We start from the raw sequence: 23,030 nt of genomic DNA on the forward strand, positions 1-23,030 counted from the left end.
TAATGGTAGATACATCTAATTCCTTGGAGACTGGTTTTACAAACTGCATCAATAGAGTTCTGATATTTCATTAACATGCATGGTATGAAACAATAGTATTAAATAAATATAATTTAAATACCTTCGACATTTTCTGATAGGAGTGATAATTGTAGAAATTATGAACTGAATATTGAAAATGGATGTTGTGTTAATGTATTCAGCATTAACGGGAATAAGAGTGAACTCTTCAATTACAAACCATGAGTTTTCTACAATACTATTCTCAAAGAATTGCATGTATTTTCTGTAAACTGTAGCACAAATTGTATGACCCTGTAAAATGAAGAAAAGTACAAGTTTTTGAAAGTATTCATTATGTAAAAAACAGAAATTGAATGTAATGAATTCTACACTTTACCTCTTCGTCATATAGTTTCATATTAAGAGTAGTTCCTCGATGTGGAGTATATTGTTTCCACTTCTTAGTAATTTTAACCCTAATTTTCTAATCAGTAGTAGACGGATTTAAATCAGATATAGAATCGTAAGTAGAAATCATGACGGTATTATATATCAAAGTTCTTGCAAATGGCTGACAAATTTTACACAACAGAATATTTATATAAGGGATAACTTCTTTGATAGGGTATTCAAGTAAATAATATCTAATATGTATAAGGGAAACTAACTAATAGAGATATATTCGGGATATACATAGTCGATATCTTCGTGCAATATATATTGAAATCTAAAATAACCATAAATATAATTCAAAAATGTTTTTAATAATTCATATTAATTAATTAACATAATATAAACCGTTTTTAATTAATGTTTAAATAATGTACTTGACTAACTTTGATTAATTTATGTTTGTTTACATATGAGGCTGATATGAAGTGATCAGGATATTAGTCTGTCAAAAACTCAATTACATATAACGTAAATAAGTAACCTACGACTATATAAACAAATTATACGACGATATATATCAAAGTAACATATGAGCTGTGTGAAAAAAATCATACATCCAAATTGAGTAACCAATACAACATAAGTGAATGTATTAGGGGGAATAGTATATAAATATCAAATAATAGACCAAATTGCTGACAACAAAACATATCAGGATCATTTGCACCAACACGACATCAATAGCTTTACTTGCAACTTCCTGAATACATTACAAATCCATCATACACGTTAATTAAAAAATCATACTAAGCAAATGTAGATAGTGTTCAAGTTATAACTTACCAGTAATGTTGAAATTATATCTTCAGGAACACTTTTTTGAATACAACGTTCATTGTTTGTTTCTGAGGTTTACCATCTTTGTCAATAATAAGCACCTTTAACCCATCCTTTGATTTTACTCTAGATAGAGCAACATATAACTGGCCATGAGAGAAAACAGACTTTGGCAGATATAAACCGACGCTTGAAAGTGTCTGACCCTGACTTTTATTTATGGTCATAGCAAAGGCAACAGCCAAAGGAAATTGTCTTCTTCGCATTCTGAATGGAAATTTTCCTTCAGGAGGTGCGACATTCAACCTTGGAATGTAAACTTTCTGACCATGAGTGTCACCAGTTAAAACAATAGCTTCGATGATATGATCAGCTAATTGGGTGATTTGTAGCCTTGTACCATTGCACAAACCAGCCTTTGGATCTATATTCCTTAATAGCATAACTGGTGTTCCTACTCTTAATCTCAAAGAATAATTAGGAAGACCAGACAACTTTATATTATTCAAAAAGTCAGGAGTATATACTCTGCTATCCTGGTTAGATGTATCAGATGGATCTATAGAATCAGAACTTAGATAAGTCTTCTCCTCACCTTGATAATAAAAAAATTATAGATATATCAGTATAGTATATAAATATGATAAAAAAACTTAAAAACTAAATGAATTAAACGATAAACAATGGTAATTGTGTTTACCTGTCAACATAGAAAGCATGTAATCGTTGATGAGGCAAACATCGTCATTAGTTGGACATAAAATAGCCCTTTCTTCGTAAAAGTGAGGATCGGATTGCTCTTCAAAACTTAAACCATAAACTTCCTGGACAATAGATTGAATGGGATCATCACATTCTTTTATTAGAAGCTCATCAGGAATGTCGATCATAACTTCTCCGGTGTTTGGTAGATTAATTTTACCATCCCCAACTTTAAGAATCCATTCTGAAAATGATTTGATTTCCACTGCTACGCTTTCATCAAGATTAGCCAAAAGCCTCATGTTTTTTGTAAGCTTGAGCACCTTACAATCATCCCATAAATATGACAAATTAATAGAAGCCATAACAATGTCTTCCCTTCCTCCACCACTGATAACTGGCAAAATTTGTCTAAAATCACCACCAAACACAACAAATTTTCCTCCAAATGGTTTATCCTTATGACGCTTAATAATCTCACGCATAGTACAATCCAAACTTTCAAAACAATATCTACTCATCATAGGTGCCTCGTCCCATATGATAAGAGATGACTCAGCAACCAAATTTCCTAAGTCTGTTCCAGGTTGAATATTGCAAGTAGTGTCATCATCTGGGTTTATTGGTATACCAAAACGGGAATGTGCGGTTCTACCACCAGGCAATAACAAAGATGCTATTCCACTAATTGCAACATTCAAAACGATTTCACCTCTAGCACGAACAGCAGCGGATAGTAGTTTCCATAAATGAGTTTTTCCAGTACCACCAAACCCATATAAGAAAAATACTCTTCCTTTATCTTCTGTGACAGCTTCCATGATCTCTTTGTAGACATTCATCTGCTCGTCAGTTAAACCAGGAACCATCACTACAAGAAAAACATCATTTTACGACGGCCAAAATGGTCGTTATTTCGTCGTAATAAGGCTATTACGACGAACTACCGATGATTACGAAATCGTCGTAAAGTCATCGTCGTAATAGACAAATCGTCGTAAAATCGTCGTATAATATACGACGGTTTCGTTTCGTCGTAACATCGAGGGAAACAAAATCGTCGTAAATGCGTCGTACAGTTTACGACAATTTTACATCGAATTGCGTCGACTTGGTCTTCGCCTGGACCGTCGTTAAGTGGTCGTTTATGGTCGACGTAAGATCGTCATAAAATGTACGACGCAAAAATCGTCGTAAATCAATCGTAAAGTATTTAATCATTTCGTCGTAAAATCGTCGTAAATCACGGACGTATAATCGTCGTATTTGTGGTCGTACATTTTGGTCGTAAATTCATCGTAATATTACGACGAATTTACGACGGTTTAAATAAAGATATTACGACGATTATACGACGTTTAATATAATTGAAAATTAAAAAAAAATAATTCGAATTAAAATTTAAATTAAAAAAATAATTTAAAATTTAAAATTTATTAAAATTTCAAATTAAAATTTCAAATTAAAATTAATTGTAATTTACAAAAAAACCCTACAGCTCTAAATCTAAATCTAAATCTATATCGTCGATCCCGTCACCGGCCTGCTCCCCATCGTCCTGGACGTGTTCCTTGCCGGGTCTTCGATTTGATGCTTCCGCCGGCGCCTGATCTCCGGCTCTAGGAGGCTCAATCCCGAGAGATCGAAACATCTCCTCGTCCGTCTACACCGGCGGTTGCGTCCTAGTGGATGACCCGGCGGCAGACGATCCGACAACCCCATCAGCCCGCAGCTTGTCCAACTGCGCCATGAGCACCGGGTTGTCGGCTCCCATGATCTCGAAGAGACCGTAGAGCTGGTCGATCCTCGTCTCGTAACGGGTCCGCATCTGATCGATCTCCTGGCGGATAATCGGATCCGGGACCCGGACGTGACCAGTCGCCGTAGCTCTCGGGGTATCACGGATGGACCCCATCCCTAATACTCGCCCCTTTTTCTTTGGGGCAACCTACAAATATTTAAAAACATTATGGTTAGAAATTCAATTTAAAACTAAAGTTACATTAATTAAATATAGTAATTAAATTTACCTCTTCAAAAATCTGGTCCATCTCCGCCACCGTCAGAGCCGGGGTCGATTGGACCGAGCTACCTCCGGGAGACGTTTGACGCGCCTGCTGAGTCAGCTGCGTCTGTCGCTCCTCGATCACCGCACAGGCGGCGTTGTAGATCTCCTCCGCCCGAGGATCCGTGAATCGCCGTTCCACTTCTTATGCGTCTCGGCAAAAACCTTTGTCATCGGAGGAAGTTCTCCTCCGTTATCTTCGACCTACAAAATCAAAATGAAAAAATTAGTATCGACAAATAAGGGTTAATTATTTGAAAACAAAAAAAATCAGTAATTTTAATTTACTTACCATCATAAGCCATCTTCCGGCAAAAAGAATCTGGCCGGAAGTGTGCGAAACGTTCTTACGATCTCCCGCATCGTCAGTAGCGTTCCTGAAAAATATTTTCATAAGAATATATTATAAGAATTAAAGAAAACAAATAATGTAAATATTAATGGAATTAACTACTTACCTAGATCCGGAACACTTGGCGGCCGTAGTCTGGTTGTGCGGATCCAACCAGTACTGGACAAGGCCCCGCCAGACGGAATTGGCCGTAGGCGCTGGCTTGGCCTTGTCGCCGTCAACCTCCCACTTCCGTTTCCAGCCGGAAACGGTGTTGTTGAGGCGGAATTTGACCTTCTCCTTGAAGGCCGTCTCCACACGTCCGTGTGCGGATGTTTTCCAATGCCAGTTTTGCTAGGAACAAAAAAAAGTTAGTAATTATTGTAAAAAGTTATAATTAAAAATTAAAATTAAACAAAATTGTAAATTACTTACCGCAAAACACTTGAACCAAGTGTCAAGTGTGGTCTGATCCAGCTTCTTCCAGCTGGTATGGGGTTGTACGAAAAACCCCTTGATGATATCCGCAACGTTACGACCGACTGCATTGTCGGTCGTAAACCTAGTCAAATAGAAAGAGAAAAATAAATTAATTTCAAATATATAAGAATAAATATTAATTAATTTAAAAATATTGTAGGAAAAAAATTACGTAACAAAATGTTCCCGGGGCTCGATCCGGGTCGAGTTTGTTCATGGTCTCACGACCCGGCTGTGCCAGAAGATCCTGTACCATAAACTGGGCATACGGTACAGGCGGGATCGGATCAGCTTCAGGATCGACCGGTGCGGGAGCCGCTGGTTCGGCTGGTGGTGGTGGAGGCGGTGCCGGCTGCAGTACAACGACCGGTTGGGAAACCGTTCGTTGTGTTCCCGAGGACTCCAGGATAGCTGATCCGGTCGCCGAGGTAGACGGGGCCGTACCGTCAGAATCGACCAGCTGTCGGTAGTGAAATCTCTTAGCCCGAGGAGCCATATCAACAGAATCTACAAAATTAAAAAAAAAATTGTTACTAATTTTTCAAATATTTATTTAAATTTACAAAATCCGGGCCTATCTAAATTCCAAAACCTAAATCTAAATTCCGAACCTAAATCTAAAAGAATATGTAATGAAATTAATTAAAAAAAAAACTTACAAGTTTTGGCTGGGATAGTAGGGAGAGAGGGAGAGGTTTAGGGTTTAGAGAGAGAAAGTTTTGTAGAGAGAGAGGGGAGAAGAGAGGAATGAGCGACGAAAGGGGGAAAACTCGCGTCCCTTATATAGATTTTGTGATCGTCGTAAAATCGCCTTCATTTCTTCTCTATCATAGTTTCTTTCATCGTATATTAACCTATTGATACCAGCTGTGTTGTAATCACCCTCCGACAAAGGCATTCCATCATAATTTGAAAGAGAACAACCATTGCTTCGCAGTATAAACTCCATTGCATCCAATGTGTAATTTTTGAGCTGTTCATCAGAGAGGTCCAGTTCTGCGAAATGATCACATCATATGTATTGAAATCCAATACTTCATATTAACATAAAGTATTATTGTATACATAACATATATAGTTATAGACAGTTTTTAAAAAATAAAAGAAATACCTGGATTGTTTTCAAAAGATCTTCTTCTGTAAAGAATATCATCAGATAGCAAATTCCAAGTTTCTTCCCAAACTCCAAATGGATTAATTAGGCTATCAGTCAATAGCATAACACAGAACAGCTTTCGAAGGAAGTCACCAGAACCCCACATGCTTGCTTCATTAATCCCATCTATATATTCTCTATCATCATCTAGTAAACCCAATGCATAACATGCATCTTTGTATGTAGGATGTAAAATACCATCAACTGTCTTCAAATCATCAAACCCCTTAGGACATTTGTGTCGGTTGAGTAGAACACGAAGATAGTACAATTGACCACATTTCAGAGGTACATAGATTATTCTACCAACAGCTAACCTATTTTTCTGTTGCCTTGGTTTCCATTCAATATTTGTACGATCATAAACAAACATTGTAGGAAACTCAGCATATGTTAGGTTTTCAGCTTCTGGATACTTATTGCAAGCTTCAAAAAATGCTAATAACATTGAGCTCTGTACTGACCTGCGATTTAGAACAGTTTCAACTGGATCATCATCATCAAAAAGTACTGATTGCTCATTTTCTAGATGAAAATAGAGTTTCTCCACTGGAGTTGTCTTAAAATGGATTAGAAATGCTAGCAAACGCCATGTAGCTTCACATGCAGAAACATATCTACATAACAATAGAACAGTAAAGATTTAGTATGTAATCAAAACTAATGCAATTTATAAAACATGCCTACAATCTCTATCCAATTAAATACTACCTACAATCGAAGAACTCCTTAATTTCATCTGTAGTATCCTCGCCGTTTTCATCTACATTGGCGCATGCTACAGAATCTGCGCCTTGATTTAAATCATTTTCAATAGTAGCTAGAACACGATTAGGTCCTTTGTTGATATATTTGAACAGGTATTTGATTGACCTTGCTTGAGTACACCATTCCACATTGATGTGAGCTCTATATCGCAATGATAGCTCTCTATTATAAGGCACAACAAAACTGTTGTCAATTTTTAAACCATTCTTCTCAACAAATGCGCCAGTCTTCCTTCTCATATAATGTGAAAGCCTTTGTTGTCAATGGTAGTTCTTTCACAATATTTCTTTGGAAACTGCTTTGAACACTTCCCATGACCATACATGGACTACTTTTGTTAATCACTCCGCAAGGTCCATGTATCATGTTTTGCTTCACTACTTCATACAAAGAAGGATCAGTATCTTTGTCAGGAATCTTAGCAGAAATAACCTTATCAATAGATTCAGCAGTAGACAATTTGTTTTTTTCAGCCATCCATAGTAGAATATGTGCATGTGGAAGACCTCTATTTTGGAATTCAATAGTATACATACCTGTTAATATAAAACAAACCAATCAAAATTACCATAACAATATAAATCAAAGTATAAATACAAAGATTACAAATATAAATTTAACATACTACAAACACTTTTTCCGAAAATGTTCTTTTCAGTGAGATCACTCATGAGGCTGTCTAGCTTAATTTTGAATATCCTACAGAAGATATCTGGTCTATCTTCAGGATTCAACTTTTGCTTCTTTGTATATCTAATTATCTCAGGCCAGTTTGGATTGCAGGTGAAAGTTATAAAAAGATCAGGAAATCCAAAGTGCTTACAGATTGCCATTGCATCCAAATAGTTATTGTTCATATAGCGTGAACCACCGGTAAATGATGCAGGTATCAAAATTCTCTTACCTCTGTTGGATAAATCAGAGTTTCCTTCCTTTTCAGCCTCAACCAGATTCACATACTTGTCTGAACGAAGCTTCTTCTGATTTTTCCTGAAATATCGAAGTCGGCTAGACTCTATCATAGTAAACACATCAACCAGAAACTGTTGATACAATCGTTTAGACCGAATTACGGACTGAGATTCCATTAACCTATCTTGAATCCTATAAGCATAGAATTCTCGCATGCTTATAGTTTTCCGTTTCCGTTTGTTGCCGTCTTCAAAACCGTCTTCAATTCCAGCGGTGAATCCATCCTCACCATATGGAAATAATAATGGATACTGAAGAGCTAGATAACCCACATAGAGTTCACTAATTCTTCTGAGGTTTCCGTGTGTAGTCTCTAATACAATATCTCGTAAATCCATTCCTTCTTGAAAATCTCCCGGAATCAATGCTGCAACTTCTGTGGATGTTGGCATGTTATGTGTTCTAGCATCTTTATTCCTGTTAGCAATGAGAACTAACTTGAAGTTGTCTTCTGGTTGTTGAATATTGTATCTGTCTTTGTAGGAACGGAAAGCTTTCACCATTGGATTACAAAAGTTTAACATCTTCATGAGACATTCAATTAATGCCGGCCTTAACTTGGTCGAGTTAGAGACATTCTTGCTGAAATAGTAGAAAGTGTATAATTAAATATAATGTATGATAAACATATTAACCATCTGTAAAAAATAATGTTAATGGATATTAAAATAGTGCGTAAAGTGTATACCTGATTGATTTCTCTCTGTTGGTTATCTCATTAGCAGTATCATGGATATACAACTGACAGAACTTTGGTTTTTCTTTCCTCTTAGGAATCAAAGAACCAATTAAGTGATAATTTTCACCATGTAGTTGGAATACGGGTGGACCACGACCCTTGTTTATATCGTAATTTATCTTTCCACCAATAGATGTAAAAGAAAACATCATGTTGTAAGCTCTGATATTCTCACGAAAATGGCGACAAATTTCATCATCACTCGAGAAGAGATATATCAAAAATGGAGGAGGTTGGTTAAGTAAGGGTAGCTTCACTTTCCCCTGCAAACAACATATAGTAAACCACAATTTATATGTTGCACTCTTCTTCTTTTTCTGAATCCGTTCATTAAACCACATCTTTGCTTTGCAGTGTATGCATTCATACATCGGATCTCCATCATCATAATATCCTGAGGTAATACAACATTCGACATAATTAAACATTTAGTTCTGATAAGAATATAACTGAAAAAGTATCGATAGAAGTGTAATGTTAGAGACATAACCATTTTCCAATATAACAGGTTTACGTTCATGATCATAATCATCTGCTATAGTATCAGTTCCATTAGGCCTTTCGTTAAACTTAATCCCTTTTATTAAACGTGTCCTGTTATGTCTAGCCTTTCGCTGTCTCTCGAACAAAGATTTAGATAGTTGATTTTTTCTTTGTGTATCAATGATTTTATCAACAGAAGAGTTTCACCACATAATGACTTAGATTGAGAGTTAAGATAACACTAATATGAATTCAACGATAAGAAAAATTAAAACTTAAGTTAAAAAACTTATAATTTGAATAGGATAAAGATACATGACTTCTCTATTCCTTCAATAGTGTGTGAGCTTGTTGCATTCCTGTTTGTATTTTCTGGTGAAAACATATATCAATAAATATTAAATTTAAACAAATGTTATAATTTAATTAATATACATAATTTAGATATTAATACAAATCAGAAATCTTACTGGGACCGATATGTACTGGTTTAGGAAGATCAGAATGAAGCGGTTGTGAAGCAGGATTTGTTCGAGACTTACTAACAACAGATGGTGGCGTCGCATACGTTTGATTCGAGGTTGTCAATTCAGATATATTACTAACAATTGATGTAAGGATCCTATCTGATAATACAATTCAAAAAAAACAATGAGTTAATAATTTAAATAGATTTAATTTATAAATTCATTATACTATTCGTAAATGAAATTATTCTTACTTGGCTGTAAAGGTACAGATTTAGGAATACCAGAATCTAGCCTCCGTGAATTAGGAATTCTTCGAGCTTTGCTAACAACAGATGGGGGTGTCGCATATGTAATATTAGAGGTAGTGGTTTCTTGTCTATTAGTATCACTTGATGATTGGATACCAGTACCATGAATATCATTGCTTGCTAGGTTTAGATCAGGAATTGTTGTATTCCGTTTTGCAATTTTAGGCCGTGACAATTGAGTTTCAGATAAAATTCGACCAAACCTAAGGCCTGAAAACAAATATATATGTTAACATTGAATGTGTAAACAAATTTGCTTAATATATGTAAAAGCAAGAAATAAAAATGGTAGTTGAGATATAGGTAACCCGTTTTTTCAGAAGATGGTGAGCATTGCAAAGGTCTCTTTACAGGTGGCATGTTTTCTTTTTCTAAACTTGGTAATGCTACATGAAGGAAAAAATGAAGAACACACATAAAATATATAAGATAATTCATAAAACGATTTATAAAATATAACATAGTTCACATACACTGTTGATTTTTAGGTGTGTTTGACTGTATAGATAAACAACCAGGATTGCTGACATCTCTAAGAATTTCATCTATGTAAATAAACAAATAAAACAACACACTTTTAAAAGAATGTGAAGTATACAAATTTTGATTAAAGCAAATAATAAATAAAAACTCACTTGAAGTAGATATGTCTAATGTAATCCGACTTGAACTCCTCACAAAATCATTTGAATTGCTTAAATCTCTAAAAATCATATCAAAAGCACCAGAAATAGGCTTTGCTGATTGTGTTTGACTGGTAGATGCGGTCTTCTGTTTTTTTTTAGTTTGGTTCTCATCATTTTCGTATCCATGCCGATTTTTCTTTGAACTATGCATTGCATAAGAAAGTGAACATACATGCAAATAGAGGTAAACGTCAACACGAAGAACGTTATGAAGCGGAAATGTTTATTTATATGAATTAATAGTTGTTTGTTATAAAATTCAAATTAAAGGTGATCCCTTATGAATAGGAAAACAAATATTCTACATTTAAATTCATATATCTAAATCCACAAATATAGATAATAAATATAGAGAAAGAATCAATTTATATGAATTAATAGTTATTTGTTATAACATTCAAACTAAATGTGATCCCTTATGATTAGGAGAACAAATATTCTACATTTAAAATTCATATATCTAAATCCATAATATAGATAATAAATTCAGAGAAAGAATCAATTTAGTTACAAATTGCCAAACTTAAAAGGATAAATATAGTTAAGTAAAGTAAGTAATACTGTTAAAAGATATAAGTTTTAATACATTATCCATATACGTGATAATTGATGACTTTGTTTTCGGTTAGTAGTTATAGGTATTTTTGGATGTATAGATTCGTATAAGTATATATAATTTGTTACAAATTTAGGAAATTTCCATTTAGAAATAAATAATATATAATACATAAAAATTTGATTATAAGCTAATGATGTTTGTATAGTATTTAATATATCAGTGATATTGAATGATGATCATACGATGTTTAAAGAAAAATTATGAAATTACTAAAACGACTTCATACATAAACAAAATACTATCAGTAATGAACGAAATCAAAATATTAATAAATAATAACCATCCGATTACAAAATTTCAATCAAGAAGCAAAGTTCAATAAAAAATAACGATAAAAGAAACAATCATTCAGACGGATAAATGCATAACAAAGTAGTTCCAATAACTGATTTCGGTTCTTAAACACGGCTTCTCTGTTTTCACGGTCTTAAGGGGTAGAGTACTTGGATTAGTCTGAACAGTTTTCTCATCCTTACACTTCTTCTTTGCAGCTGAATACTCATCAGTATCCTTAATCACTTCCAACTTTTCATTGCTTTTGCGTTTAGAAGTAGGTGTAATTTCAGCATCATCATCATCCATAATCATTAGAGGAACCTATAACATATTAAATAATCTATAAGAATGAAAGCAATATATAATAGTAAACATGAATGTAAGAAATCAGAATAAATAAATATACCTTTTCATCAAGAGCATTGTGAGCTTTTTCCTCTATCTTGATACTTGGAGTGCTCTATGAAATGTGAAAGTAATGTATGGTAAGCAATAACGAATTAGTTTATACAGAATAAGTGATATCAAAATGTTATAACTGTACCTGAGGAGTAGAGATTTCAGAAAACTCCTTAACCACATCACTTTGTGTAATTATACTGATGACCTTGTATGTGTCACTATTGAAAACAACATTTGAGCTTGCAATTGCAATCTTGAATAGAAACGTTTTACCACAAATATTGCTCAAAGCTAAGGGCAAGACATCAGGATCCTGAATCTAAACAAAGAGGAATTTAATAAATTTTAAATAGATCAAATAAAATATTGTCATGGACAAATGCAGTATAAATATGAACCTCATTAACAGACTGAGTTAACTGAGCAGCAGATTGGTTTACAACTTCTTTTGCCTCTTGATCAAATAAGAGGAATTTAGTTTCACCAGTATTATCCATGACACGGAAAGTCAACATAAACCTATCATAATTTGAAATAGTATAAGTTAAAATTAATAAAAGGTTAAAACTTTACTATAACACAAATACAATAACAGACTTACGATAGATAAACATTCTCAACATCCTCATTGCATTTTTTGCACTGCCACAATTGTTTCTTAAATGTTTTCCTAGGATACAATTCTTTTAAGTAATCCATATCATGAGGGAGAACCTTTTTAGAACAGGCTCCGCATGACATGTAATACCAACCATACTCAGTGTCAATAGACATAATTGTGGCCATGGTAACACATTTGACAACCTTGGAAAATTAATAATGATATTAGAATCAAATATATTTTATAAAAATTGAACTGACATAATATATAATTACCTCAGAAGCAGCAATAATCTCGCTAATAGTCTTTCGAGGACTATGCAAGAAGAAATCGTCCCTTACTGATACAGAATTGACAATAGTCAACTGATTTGGATGGGTATAGGTCAGAGTTAAACCATCTTTTAGCAATCTGTATAAATTAGATTACATAGTATTTAGAATATAAAACTTGAAAAATAAATAAAATTATGGATATAATTAGTTTTACCTCTCTTTAAAAGCCAAACTCTCTGGAAAGACTGGATCAGTAATGACCATTGAACAGTTGTAGCAATTGCCAACACTCCAAACACCTTGATAAAGTTTTAACTTTCCAAACCGCAAAACAGCAACAATCACAACATCATTTGCATGTTGAGCCACACTTTCAAGATTTTCAGCGAATTGACCCCAAAGAACACAATTAAGTCGAACATTTCTACATTGAAAATGATAAAGGAAATTGAGGAAAAAGGATACTATACACAAATAGTAAATAGAGCATTAGTGATAGATTAGTAATGTAAATGCTAACTCTGTATCACGGATCTCCATAGAAAGCCTCTTTGTCTGTCTCTTTCCAACATTCAAGATCTCCACATCCCCAATGCTCACAATTTGTCCAATAGCATCTAAAGTAAAAGAAATCATGTTAGTACTTTATAATTACGCAAACAAACTATATATCCAATAAATAATTTAGTAATTAAACAAACTTGCCTATCAAGAAATCTGGATTCATTTTGCCTTCGTGAATATCACTAAACTTGACGAACTTGAAACCTAAGATTCTTGGATCCATTTCTTCTGCCGGTTTGACAGATTTAGTTGATGCGAAAAGGATTTTGTAAACGTGAGGGCTGGTCCTGAACTTACCACCGTTATGAGCCACTTGAAAATTTGTGAAAATTCTAGAGGCACCTTCCTCTAACAGATTTTCATTTTTCTTGATGAACTCCTTCTTCAAAGTTACATGCATGGTTTGATTCTGTGTATATATAAAAGAATATGCATACTTTAAAGATACATAGGTTTGAATGAAAATGAAAATAAATGAAAACAGTCGTGAAATATATAGATTAGTACAAAATCTTAAAAGTAACATAGATAGTATACCTTCTCATCAACAACAACCATTTCCAACGTCTCTACACCATTCAAATATTGTTTCCACACCTTCAATATCTTCACGTAAACTCTCCATTGAGTTTTGAAGGGCTTCACGGAATAGAGATCGGTGGAAGAAGACATAATAGCAAGATGAAATTTGATATTCAGAAATTTATTGAAAGGTGAGGGAGGATGAACTATTGGAGAAACGTACACCTATATATATATATATACGGTATTGAGAGAACATGGTAGAGCTAGGTTAAATATTTCAAATTTAGAACTTTCTTCTTGTTAATATAATCCAAGGATCGCGGTTATTTTCGTTTAGGAATAAATATATATTTTCCGCAATTTGAGTAACCAATATGGATGTTTATTAGTTGTTTTAAAATTTTCATAAGGTTTAGGTTGAGGTTTTAAAATTTAGAAATGCATAAATATATAGATACTTACTTAATCCCTTGAAAGTTTAAATTATTGTAAAAGATAGTTTAGAAAAATGATGTAGGAAAATATATACGTTTCGAAAATATAGGAACCAAAAAATTCAATGTAGAATATGCCAAAATATAGATACTTACTTAATCCATTTGATGTTTAAAATATTGTTATTAGTTGTTTAGGAAATACCTCTAAGAAAATATTCATCTTTCGAAATTATAGGAACGAAGGAATTTAATGTAGAATATGCGAAAATATTTGAAAATTTTATTGCAGTTAAACGTGTTTTAGGAAATAACGGTCTGTTTGGCAATAGAGATAGTAGGAAAATTAAAATTATACGAATTAATAATGTAGCTAAATACCAACTTTAATCCTAAAGCTGCCAAGTGTCCAATAGTGACTCCACTTTAATATATTGGAGATTACCAAAAGACATATTTTTTTACTATTTGGTTGAGACAAATGACTGTTTTATCCTTTTGTTTTTTTTTCTCACACAACTCTTATAATTGTTTGTTGTTATTTATCTATTATTTAAAAAATAATCGAATAATTATTTTGACATTATAAATTATATAATTTTTTTCTTAATATTTTGATAACTATTTTATATTTTGTAATTTAAATTATTTTGTCGTTTAGTAATAAACACATACGTATCCATATAGTAGTGTCCACATGGATACACATATATAGATATCTATGCAATTATATAGGTGTATATATATGTATATACATACGTATCCATATAATATTGTACACGTGAACACAAATATATAGATATATGTGCAATTATATAAATATATATATATATATATGCATATCCACGTACCTAGAGTATAGATGGATGTAACTATATAGATATACATGTATGCTTACATATGTATCTATATAATTATATATATATAAACATAATTTTATAAATATATATACATATCTATCTATATATATTGTAGATAGATGTAAGTATATAAATATAAAGTCAAAAAATGGAAAAAGAGGAAAAAAGAAAATGAGGGCAAAAAAATTAAAAAAGAGTAAAATAAGATAAGTTCACTATTTCTAAAAAGTTCATTTTTTTGGCAATTATATTTTCAAAAAGTACACGTAATGGTAATATTTTTATTAAATTTTGGTCAAAAAGTTTTTTAATATATATCAAAAGTGTAGTTTTCAAAAAAAAGTTTATTTTACTAATTCAGAAACTTAGTGTATTTTGCTAATTACCCCTAAAATTTGTAATATTTTTCTTTTTAAAACAATTCAAATCTTTTTTTGTCGTAAAACAATTCAAATCTACTTTCCTATAATCCCTAATAAGATTGACCAAGAAGAACCATAAGATTGTCCCAGAGAAAAAGGAAAAGAAAAAAGAAAATAATAATTCCCTAATATCATAGAGTGATTTTCTTCCAAAACGGTTTCAATTTTTTGTTTTGTTTCCCGAGCTTTTTGCCACACGTCCCGATATTTATCGATACACGAGATATTCTTCTAATTTCATTTTCGTACTCCATTTTTTGGCGTCGTTTTGAATTTCAAAGATTCTTAAAAAAAGCCGCCGCTACACTTTTCGTCTCCTTCTCAATTCCCCCCAAAACACTACTCCCTCTCTCTCCATATATCCCTCTGAAACCCTAGAATCTCGGAAACACATTCCTCTCTCCAACCTAGGGTTTTGAAATCTCTGAAACACCTTTCTCTCCTCTTTTCGGTCACTTTTCTCTCGAAATGGCGCAGCTTCCATGCGACCGCGGCGACGGAGTTTGTTCGCGATGCAAGGCGATTCCCCCGGCGGAGGAATCTCTCACGTGCGGTCTCTGCGGTACGCCTTGGCACGTGCCCTGTCTGTCTTCCCCACCTGAATCCCTTGCCTCCACTCTCCAGTGGCACTGCCCTGACTGTACCGGCGAAGAAGATCCTCTCCCTGTTACCGGAAATGCGGATGGTGGCTCAGATCTCGTAGCGGCGATTCGCGCGATTGAGGCCGATAAGTCCTTGACTGACGAAGCTAAGGCTAAGAAGAGGCAAGAGCTACTGAGCGGTAAATCCGTCGGTGACGAAGACGAGAAGAAGAGTGCGGGTCCAGATTCTGGTGTTTTGGCCGCTCTCGGAGTGAACTTGAAGTGTGCTTTCTGCCTTCAGTTGCCTGAGAGACCCGTCTCGGTTTGTTTCTCTCGATTTTTTCTCATGGATTCTGTTTATTAGTAGATCCCTTGCCTCCTATGCTTGGTAATGGCTTGTGTTTGTGGGTTTTTGTTTTATGTGGTGAATCTGATAAATCTCGAATCTATTGGGTATGATTGCTTTAAAACTCTTTCATGTGTATGATCTAGGGTTTGTGGGTTTTTGGTTATCTGGTGAATATTATAAATCTCGAACCTGTTGGATACTGATTGCTTTAGACCTTTTTTATATGTATGATCTTTGTTGGTTTTTGTTTATCTGGTGAATTTCGAATCTATTCGATATGCTTTAAAACTCCTTTATGAGTATGATCTAGGGTTTGTGGGATTTTGTGAAAATCTCGAATCTATTTGATATGGTGGTTTTTAAACTCCTTTATGTGTATGATCTAGGGTTTGTGGGTTCTTGTTTTTTATCTGGTGAATCTGTTAAATCTCAAATCTATTTGATAGGATTGCTTAATTTCTTTTTTAGTGCTTAATTTTGCTTACCATTTGTGACTAACTGTGTCAATAAAGTCAGTGTTCACATTTATCTATAGATATCGGAATTTGCCATTTCAACCATTTCGTTGTTAATACTTTTGTTGATGGTTGATCTATTCTGTATTTGGGTTTTTGTTGCAGTTTATGCACAAGTTTTTGTTTTTATCAAAAATAAAACATAAGTATTTGCTTCAAGTATTTGATATCGTGAACTTTTTGTATAGTAGGAGTGACAAGACTTTTAACTAGTACCTTTTCGGTTTGCTTCTACTCTATAAAAGAAGTGTATTTAAGTTGGAAACTATTGAGCAGAACTGATGGATATCTTCTATGTGTATTTTCAGATAAATTGCGGGCATAACTTTTGTTTGAAATGTTTTGACAAGTGGATTGGTCAAGGGAATCGGACTTGTGCAAAATGCCGCTGCCTCATTCCTGAAAAAATTGCAAAAAATCCCCGAATTAACTCTTCCCTTGTGGCTGCGATTCGTCTTGCTAAAGTCTCTAAAAGTGCTGCTGCGGGTACTGCAAAAGTTTTTCATTTCATAAGCAACCAAGACAGACCAGAGAAGGCATTTACAACTGATCGCGCGAAGAAAACTGGCAAGGCAAATGCTGCCAGTGGCAGGATATATGTTACGATACCTCCGGATCATTTTGGTCCTATACCAGCGGAAAATGATCCTGTCAGAAACCAAGGTGTTTTGGTTGGAGAATTCTGGGAGGATAGGTTGGAGTGTAGGCAGTGGGGGGCTCACTTCCCACACGTTGCTGGCATTGCTGGACAATCCAATTATGGAGCTCAATCTGTGGCGCTCTCTGGAGGTTATGAAGACGACGAGGACCATGGAGAATGGTTTCTCTACACAGGAAGGTTGGCTTTTTTTCACTACTCCTTGCGTTTGGTCCATTTGAGTATTGTTTCTTGGTTGCTGAATGATCTAGGACTTGTCTCTTATATAATCTTGTATATGTCAGTTCTCTCACATGTATAGTAAAAGACTTCCTATATCTTTTCTGTCTTGAATATGTACGGATGTGTCACACAGTGGTGGAAGAGACCTTAGCGGCAACAAAAGGACTAACAAGGATCAGTCGTTTGACCAGAAGTTCGAAAAGTCAAATGAAGCTTTACGAGTCAGCTGCAAAATGGGTTACCCTGTTCGTGTTGTCAGGTTAGCTGTTATTTGAGTAGAAGTCCATTGCGCTTAACATCTCTCTGACGTTCTCAATTGTTCTCTAACTTTCCTATACGAAAATCTGAATCAGAAAGGTTATATGGAATGCTTTCTTTGTGTTGAAATTGCTTTTTTCGAGTGAATAAGAATAGGTTGTTTGCCATAGAGAGTTAACATGCAGTTCCCCGGATAGACCTTATAATTTCAGATACCTTTTATACTTTTATCTATCTTCATTGATAAACTCTGAGCAGAAAGTGATTTTTCCCATAAATAAACAGGTCTCACAAAGAGAAACGTTCTGCTTATGCCCCTGAGGAAGGAGTGAGATATGATGGGGTTTACAGGATTGAGAAGTGCTGGCGAAAAGTTGGAATACAGGTACGTAACAGCAAACAACCATAATTTCACATGTTCTATTTATGCAGAGCTGGATTCTTTTCCTAACCTATTCTTCTGTTTTCCTTAGGGTTCTTTTAAGGTCTGTCGTTACCTTTTTGTAAGATGTGACAATGAAGCCGCTCCGTGGACTAGGTTTGTTCTACTTCTTGAAAGCGTCTTTTTCTGTGTTTTATATTTGAGTTTAACGCTGTGATATGCGGCAGTGATGAGCATGGAGATCGTCCAAGACCCTTGCCAAACATTCCAGAGCTTAAGATGGCAACAGATGTGTTCGAAAGAAAGGAAAGTCCATCATGGAATTTTGATGTAAGTGTTCAGCTTTTGTGTTTTCCTCTCATAGTTTAGTTCCACTCTCCCAATTGTAACAGTTGGAGTGTGATCAGCTACCATATTTTCTTCTCCCGATTCATTATATGTAATCTCATCCATGTATTTGCTGATACGCTTACTTGATCAGGAAGCTGAAAGTCGTTGGACATGGATGAAGCCTCCACCTGCTAGTAGAAAGGCAGTTAATGTTTTGGATCCTGAGGAGAAGAAGAGAATGAGGACAGCCATTAAGGCGGCACATTCGAATACCGTGCGAGAGAAACTTCTGAAAGGTATGATAACTCTCTCGAAATTTAATGCACCAATTAATAACTTTACTATTGCTTGTGTTCACGTATGTAATTTGCGTGCTTGGAATATTTTCGTGGAAAACTGAATAGTTTTGACAAGAACATCAATCTTCAAGCACAGATTTTGAAACTCTTTTATGGAACTTTGTAGTGTTAAGGAGTTTTGCTTAAGTTTCATGATAACATTGAGGTTTCCTTTGGCTTCTTTACCGTGGCTGACACTTACCATGTTCGCTAGCAAAACATTGACTAAAAAAATTAGCTTATTCATCCAAAAGTTATTTGTTAGCACTTAGCACTTAGCTTGAATTGCAAAGCTTACTCCAGAATCATTATGCATTGTGCTTCCTAAGCTACTTTGACGTTGTCTTTTCCAGAGAATAGAATATAATATAATATGCGTCTAGTACTCATCCTAAGGTTTCCAAAAGGGTTAATCTAATTTGGAATGTTAACATTGATATGATCCACAAACATTAGGCTCTTTCGTATTTATTAGCTATGTTCTGATACTTCTATAATCCATGCATTATATACCTGATGGGTGCAAATATTTTCTCTGCTTCTGCTGGGGGTCCCAAATTCATGCTTTCTTACAAGGACTTTCTTATTAAAAACACACAATGCGTATGGTTGTTCACATCTAAACCGTTGGGTTTTCGTTTGTTGTTGCAGAATTTAGTTGCCAAATCTGCAAGCAAGTAATGAGTCTCCCTGTGACAACACCTTGCGCTCATAACTTCTGCAAGGCATGCCTTGAAGCTAAGTTTGCTGGGAAAACTGTTTTGAGAGAAAGAAGCAGAGGTGGACGGACACTTCGTGCGCAGAAGAACATAATGAACTGCCCTTGCTGCCCAACCGACATTTCTGACTTTGTCCAGAACCCTCAGGTGAACATTCATCTCATCTGTTGTGCTTCTTGTATTGGTCATATGTAGTTAGTATCTGTCTCCCATATCACACTTCTTTCATATACTTATATGAACACAATTACATTTTGCGTTAGTATTGGCTTGGTTGGCTCTGCAAAAATTTAGTAGAAAGCTGGTTCAGTGGTAATAAATTATATGTTCTTTTCACTACAGGTGAACAGAGAAGTAATGGAGGTGATAGAGAAGCTGAAGAACAATGATGAAGGTGAAAGCGCAAGTGTTGATGAAAATGAAGAAAATGGTGAGTCAGAGTCTGCAGAAGAAACTCCAGTTGTGACTGAAGAAGCTGAACCACCGAGTAAAAAAACCAAACTGGACACTGACACAGTTGTTTCTGCGACTGTGGCGTAATCTGGCATATCGAGCCATCAGGTAAAAACAAAGGCAAGTTTTTTTTTTGGGAGCCAAAGACTGAAAAACTCTAGTATCTTATTGGCTGTTTCGGTACACAACAGTTGTGGAACATCCGTATTATGTTTGGTAAATAGTCTCGAACTATAAAACTTAAGAGCTTGTTTTGACAAATATTTATTGCGAGCGTTTCTAAAATCCGTTAGTGTTTTGGGGTTTAATATTTGTTAGATGAAAATGGGTGACCGTACGGAAATCGTAAAAATTAAGTTTATAGATTTTTCATTGTAAAAAAAAGTTAAAAACGTTGGCCAATTAACATGGGCGACCAAGATTCCGTAGTCACCACAAACGCCACAAATTGATGAAACAGCAGCGTTTGCCATCATAACTCCTATACCCCAAGTTTCCTTTTTGTCATTATGGTCTTATATTTGTCTCCCAAAATGATGAAATTTCACCTCCAGACCAGCACGAAGCACAATGTTCCTCACATTGACCGGTTGAGTTCGTTATGTTATGCATTGTGGAGAATTTGTCTTTGGAAATCTGGCTAGATAAACATATAATTTCTTCTACATTAGTTGGCAATGCAACTCAGCTTTAAGTTATACTTTTCTTTTAATATGATTCATGGATGCTATGTGTTTTCGACATCATGCAGAAGTTTCCCTTGCGTAGTGGTGGACTCTCTCTGATGAGTCATTTGCCAAGATTTTTATATGGTTGCCTGATTTAAATTGATACTTTGAGACCGGACGGCTCTTGCTACCATCCTCACAATTTGGCGGTCCACCGGCGAATCTTGGCTAGCATCGCGTAAAAGTGTTGTTTCTATGGATCAACGGATTAACATTAAGTCATTAACTACAATTGATTAAAATTAGCAAGTGGACAGTATTTTTAAAAAAATAATGCATAAAGGATATATAAAAAGAACACAAATTACGTAATAAACAAAGACCAAAGACCAGGAGACCGAGTACGGGAAATACTTAATAATTAATGACTTTTCTAAAACAAAGACTTTAATCAAAAAATACTTATAATAATATCAAAAAACTTAGCTGTATTATTATTGTAGATATTATTATCATATATATAAAAGGGAGGAGATCACCGAGAAGGAGAAGAAAATATACCACAAAACTAACAAAAATGTCTCAGTAGCAAAAATGAGTTCCGTTGGTGTATTTCGTGAGGAAGAAATGGATGGAAAGCCATTTCACATATATTCCATATATTCCGGTGAATCAGCCATTGATTCCGGTGATCTCGACCTCCCTCCTCTTCAGCCTCTTTTCCTCTGTCCTTCTTGACGTAACAAAGATCAATGGAGGAACAATCCAGGTGATGATGAATTTCTCCCTTACAAGACTTCCCCTCACTTCCACAGCACTGATCTAGTCCAGCAGCATTTGCTTGATTCTGACCGCCATGATGATATCTGTAAGCTCCCTGTTGTCCCTATCATTTGGTGCAACAATAAAGAACCTGATTATGCTCAGTTCCATTGTGGTGCATGCAACAAATCAATGCTTGGCACAGACTACTATCTCTGCCTAAGTACATGTGGTTGAATGTTCCACAAAGAATGTGTGGAATCTCCAATTGAGATCAAACACCCTTCCTATCCCTTCCTTTCTCTCCAACTACTTTATAATAAATTCAAGCTTCTCAGCAACCCATTCTAATGCATGTGTTGCAAATTAAAAGCTCTTTTTCATGATGTATCATTGTCCCACCTACAAACTTAGTATGCATCCCGTTTGTGCGTTGAAACCAAAACCCACTGTTATAGACCACCCAAAAAGCCATCCCCACCAACTCACGTTTTTCCCCAAACAAGCTTCCTTACTTTGCGATGTTTGTGGCCTCACTGAAATTTTTTCTCCCACTTATGTTTGTACTTGATGTGTCTTCGTAGTTCATCAATTTTGTATATATATCCCACATGTCATAAAAATATCTCGTCACCACCACCGTATCTCTTTTATCCCTTCTCTTCCATCCGGAAAATGGTCTTGCGGAGTTTGTTGTAAAAAGATTGAAAACAGTTGTGGTGGGTATAATTGCTACAAATGTAGTGACTATTTTGTTCATACAAGATGTGCTCTGCGGAGTGACGTGTGGGATGGAGTGGATCTCGAAGGAGTACCTGAGGAACCTGATATAGTTGTCAAGCCATTCGAGATGATTGCTGATGGAAATATACGCCATTTTCACATGACCATCATCTAAAACTCGAGACCAGCAGAGATTACGACGAATACAAGTTTTGTCAAGGGTGCATCTCTCCAATCTACGAGGGTAATATTAGTTCGGCCCAAGTAAAACCGCAGCGGTGTGAGCTTAGACTCCACAAAAATTGTCCAAATAAAAATCAGGTTACGCGGTCCAAACCCGCGTGGAAGTTGGGCTTTTGTAGGTCGGGTCAGAGCGGATCCGCGGGTTTGCGGACCAACCCGTAGAATTTGATGTTTTCTTGTAAAGTTCGAAAAGTGAAGTATTTTGTCATTTTTGATTAGTGGATTTCGAAGTAGTAGTTTCATAGAGTGAATCGAAGCTTAGTAGAGTCATACAATTCAGCTATTGGGCTTTGTGATAGCTTCATTTCAATGAGATTAAAGAATCATCAAACTGGTATGTGTTTTATATTTGATTCAGATTCTGTGATTGAATTTTTGAATTTGGAAGAAAATTTGGTCATTGTCTTCCCAGCTAAAAACTAGTATTTTTTTTAGAATTTTAATTTCAGCTTAATGTC

General features: G+C 35.0%; 3 protein-coding genes and 1 pseudogene across 3 annotated transcripts; 2 read left to right on the top strand and 2 right to left on the bottom strand.

Moving 5' to 3' along the window:
• Positions 1-1,253: 1,253 nt before the first annotated feature.
• On the bottom strand, positions 1,254-8,210 carry LOC112088077. Its single transcript, XM_024158229.1, is given in 8 exon segments — positions 1,254-1,828; positions 1,934-2,792; positions 5,590-5,807; positions 5,923-6,584; positions 6,679-6,979; positions 6,982-7,053; positions 7,056-7,271; positions 7,361-8,210. Coding segments are annotated over 8 exon segments (3,753 nt in total).
• Positions 8,211-11,360: 3,150 nt separating this feature from the next.
• On the bottom strand, positions 11,361-13,802 carry LOC18022182 (replication protein A 70 kDa DNA-binding subunit C). The gene is made up of 10 exons (XM_024158230.1): positions 13,668-13,802; positions 13,272-13,539; positions 13,087-13,183; positions 12,781-12,990; positions 12,567-12,702; positions 12,292-12,494; positions 12,089-12,209; positions 11,833-12,009; positions 11,695-11,748; positions 11,361-11,609 (listed from the first exon to the last, which is right to left on the bottom strand). The coding sequence occupies exons 1-10, from the start codon at positions 13,800-13,802 to the stop codon at positions 11,361-11,363; spliced, it is 1,650 nt and encodes a 549-aa protein (XP_024013998.1).
• A 1,899-nt stretch (positions 13,803-15,701) lies between these two features.
• On the top strand, positions 15,702-20,437 carry LOC18022183 (E3 ubiquitin-protein ligase ORTHRUS 2). The gene is made up of 9 exons (XM_006405064.2): positions 15,702-16,274; positions 17,125-17,654; positions 17,830-17,955; positions 18,240-18,339; positions 18,428-18,492; positions 18,564-18,666; positions 18,818-18,962; positions 19,656-19,870; positions 20,066-20,437. Exons 1-9 carry the CDS (start codon positions 15,840-15,842, stop codon positions 20,261-20,263), a joined length of 1,917 nt encoding a protein of 638 aa, XP_006405127.1. The 5' UTR covers positions 15,702-15,839; the 3' UTR covers positions 20,264-20,437.
• A 1,001-nt stretch (positions 20,438-21,438) lies between these two features.
• Positions 21,439-22,691, top strand: LOC112088078 (annotated as a pseudogene).
• Positions 22,692-23,030: the final 339 nt, after the last annotated feature.

Source organism: Eutrema salsugineum, unplaced genomic scaffold (genome assembly GCF_000478725.1).
Source record: "Eutrema salsugineum unplaced genomic scaffold, Eutsalg1_0 scaffold_15, whole genome shotgun sequence".
Taxonomy (NCBI): Eukaryota; Viridiplantae; Streptophyta; class Magnoliopsida; order Brassicales; family Brassicaceae; genus Eutrema; species Eutrema salsugineum.

Coding starts and splice junctions, on each gene's coding strand:
- LOC18022182 (XM_024158230.1), bottom strand. CDS start 13,802: ATGTCTTCTTCCACCGATCTCTATTCCGTGAAGCCCTTCAAAACTCAA. Junction 12,495..12,566: donor AGATTATTGCTGCTTCTGAG/GTAATTATATAT, acceptor TAATTTTCCAAG/GTTGTCAAATGTGTTACCAT. Junction 11,610..11,694: donor ACAATGCTCTTGATGAAAAG/GTATATTTATTT, acceptor AATATGTTATAG/GTTCCTCTAATGATTATGGA.
- LOC18022183 (XM_006405064.2), top strand. CDS start 15,840: ATGGCGCAGCTTCCATGCGACCGCGGCGACGGAGTTTGTTCGCGATGC. Junction 18,493..18,563: donor GAAGCCGCTCCGTGGACTAG/GTTTGTTCTACT, acceptor GATATGCGGCAG/TGATGAGCATGGAGATCGTC. Junction 18,667..18,817: donor GTCCATCATGGAATTTTGAT/GTAAGTGTTCAG, acceptor TTACTTGATCAG/GAAGCTGAAAGTCGTTGGAC.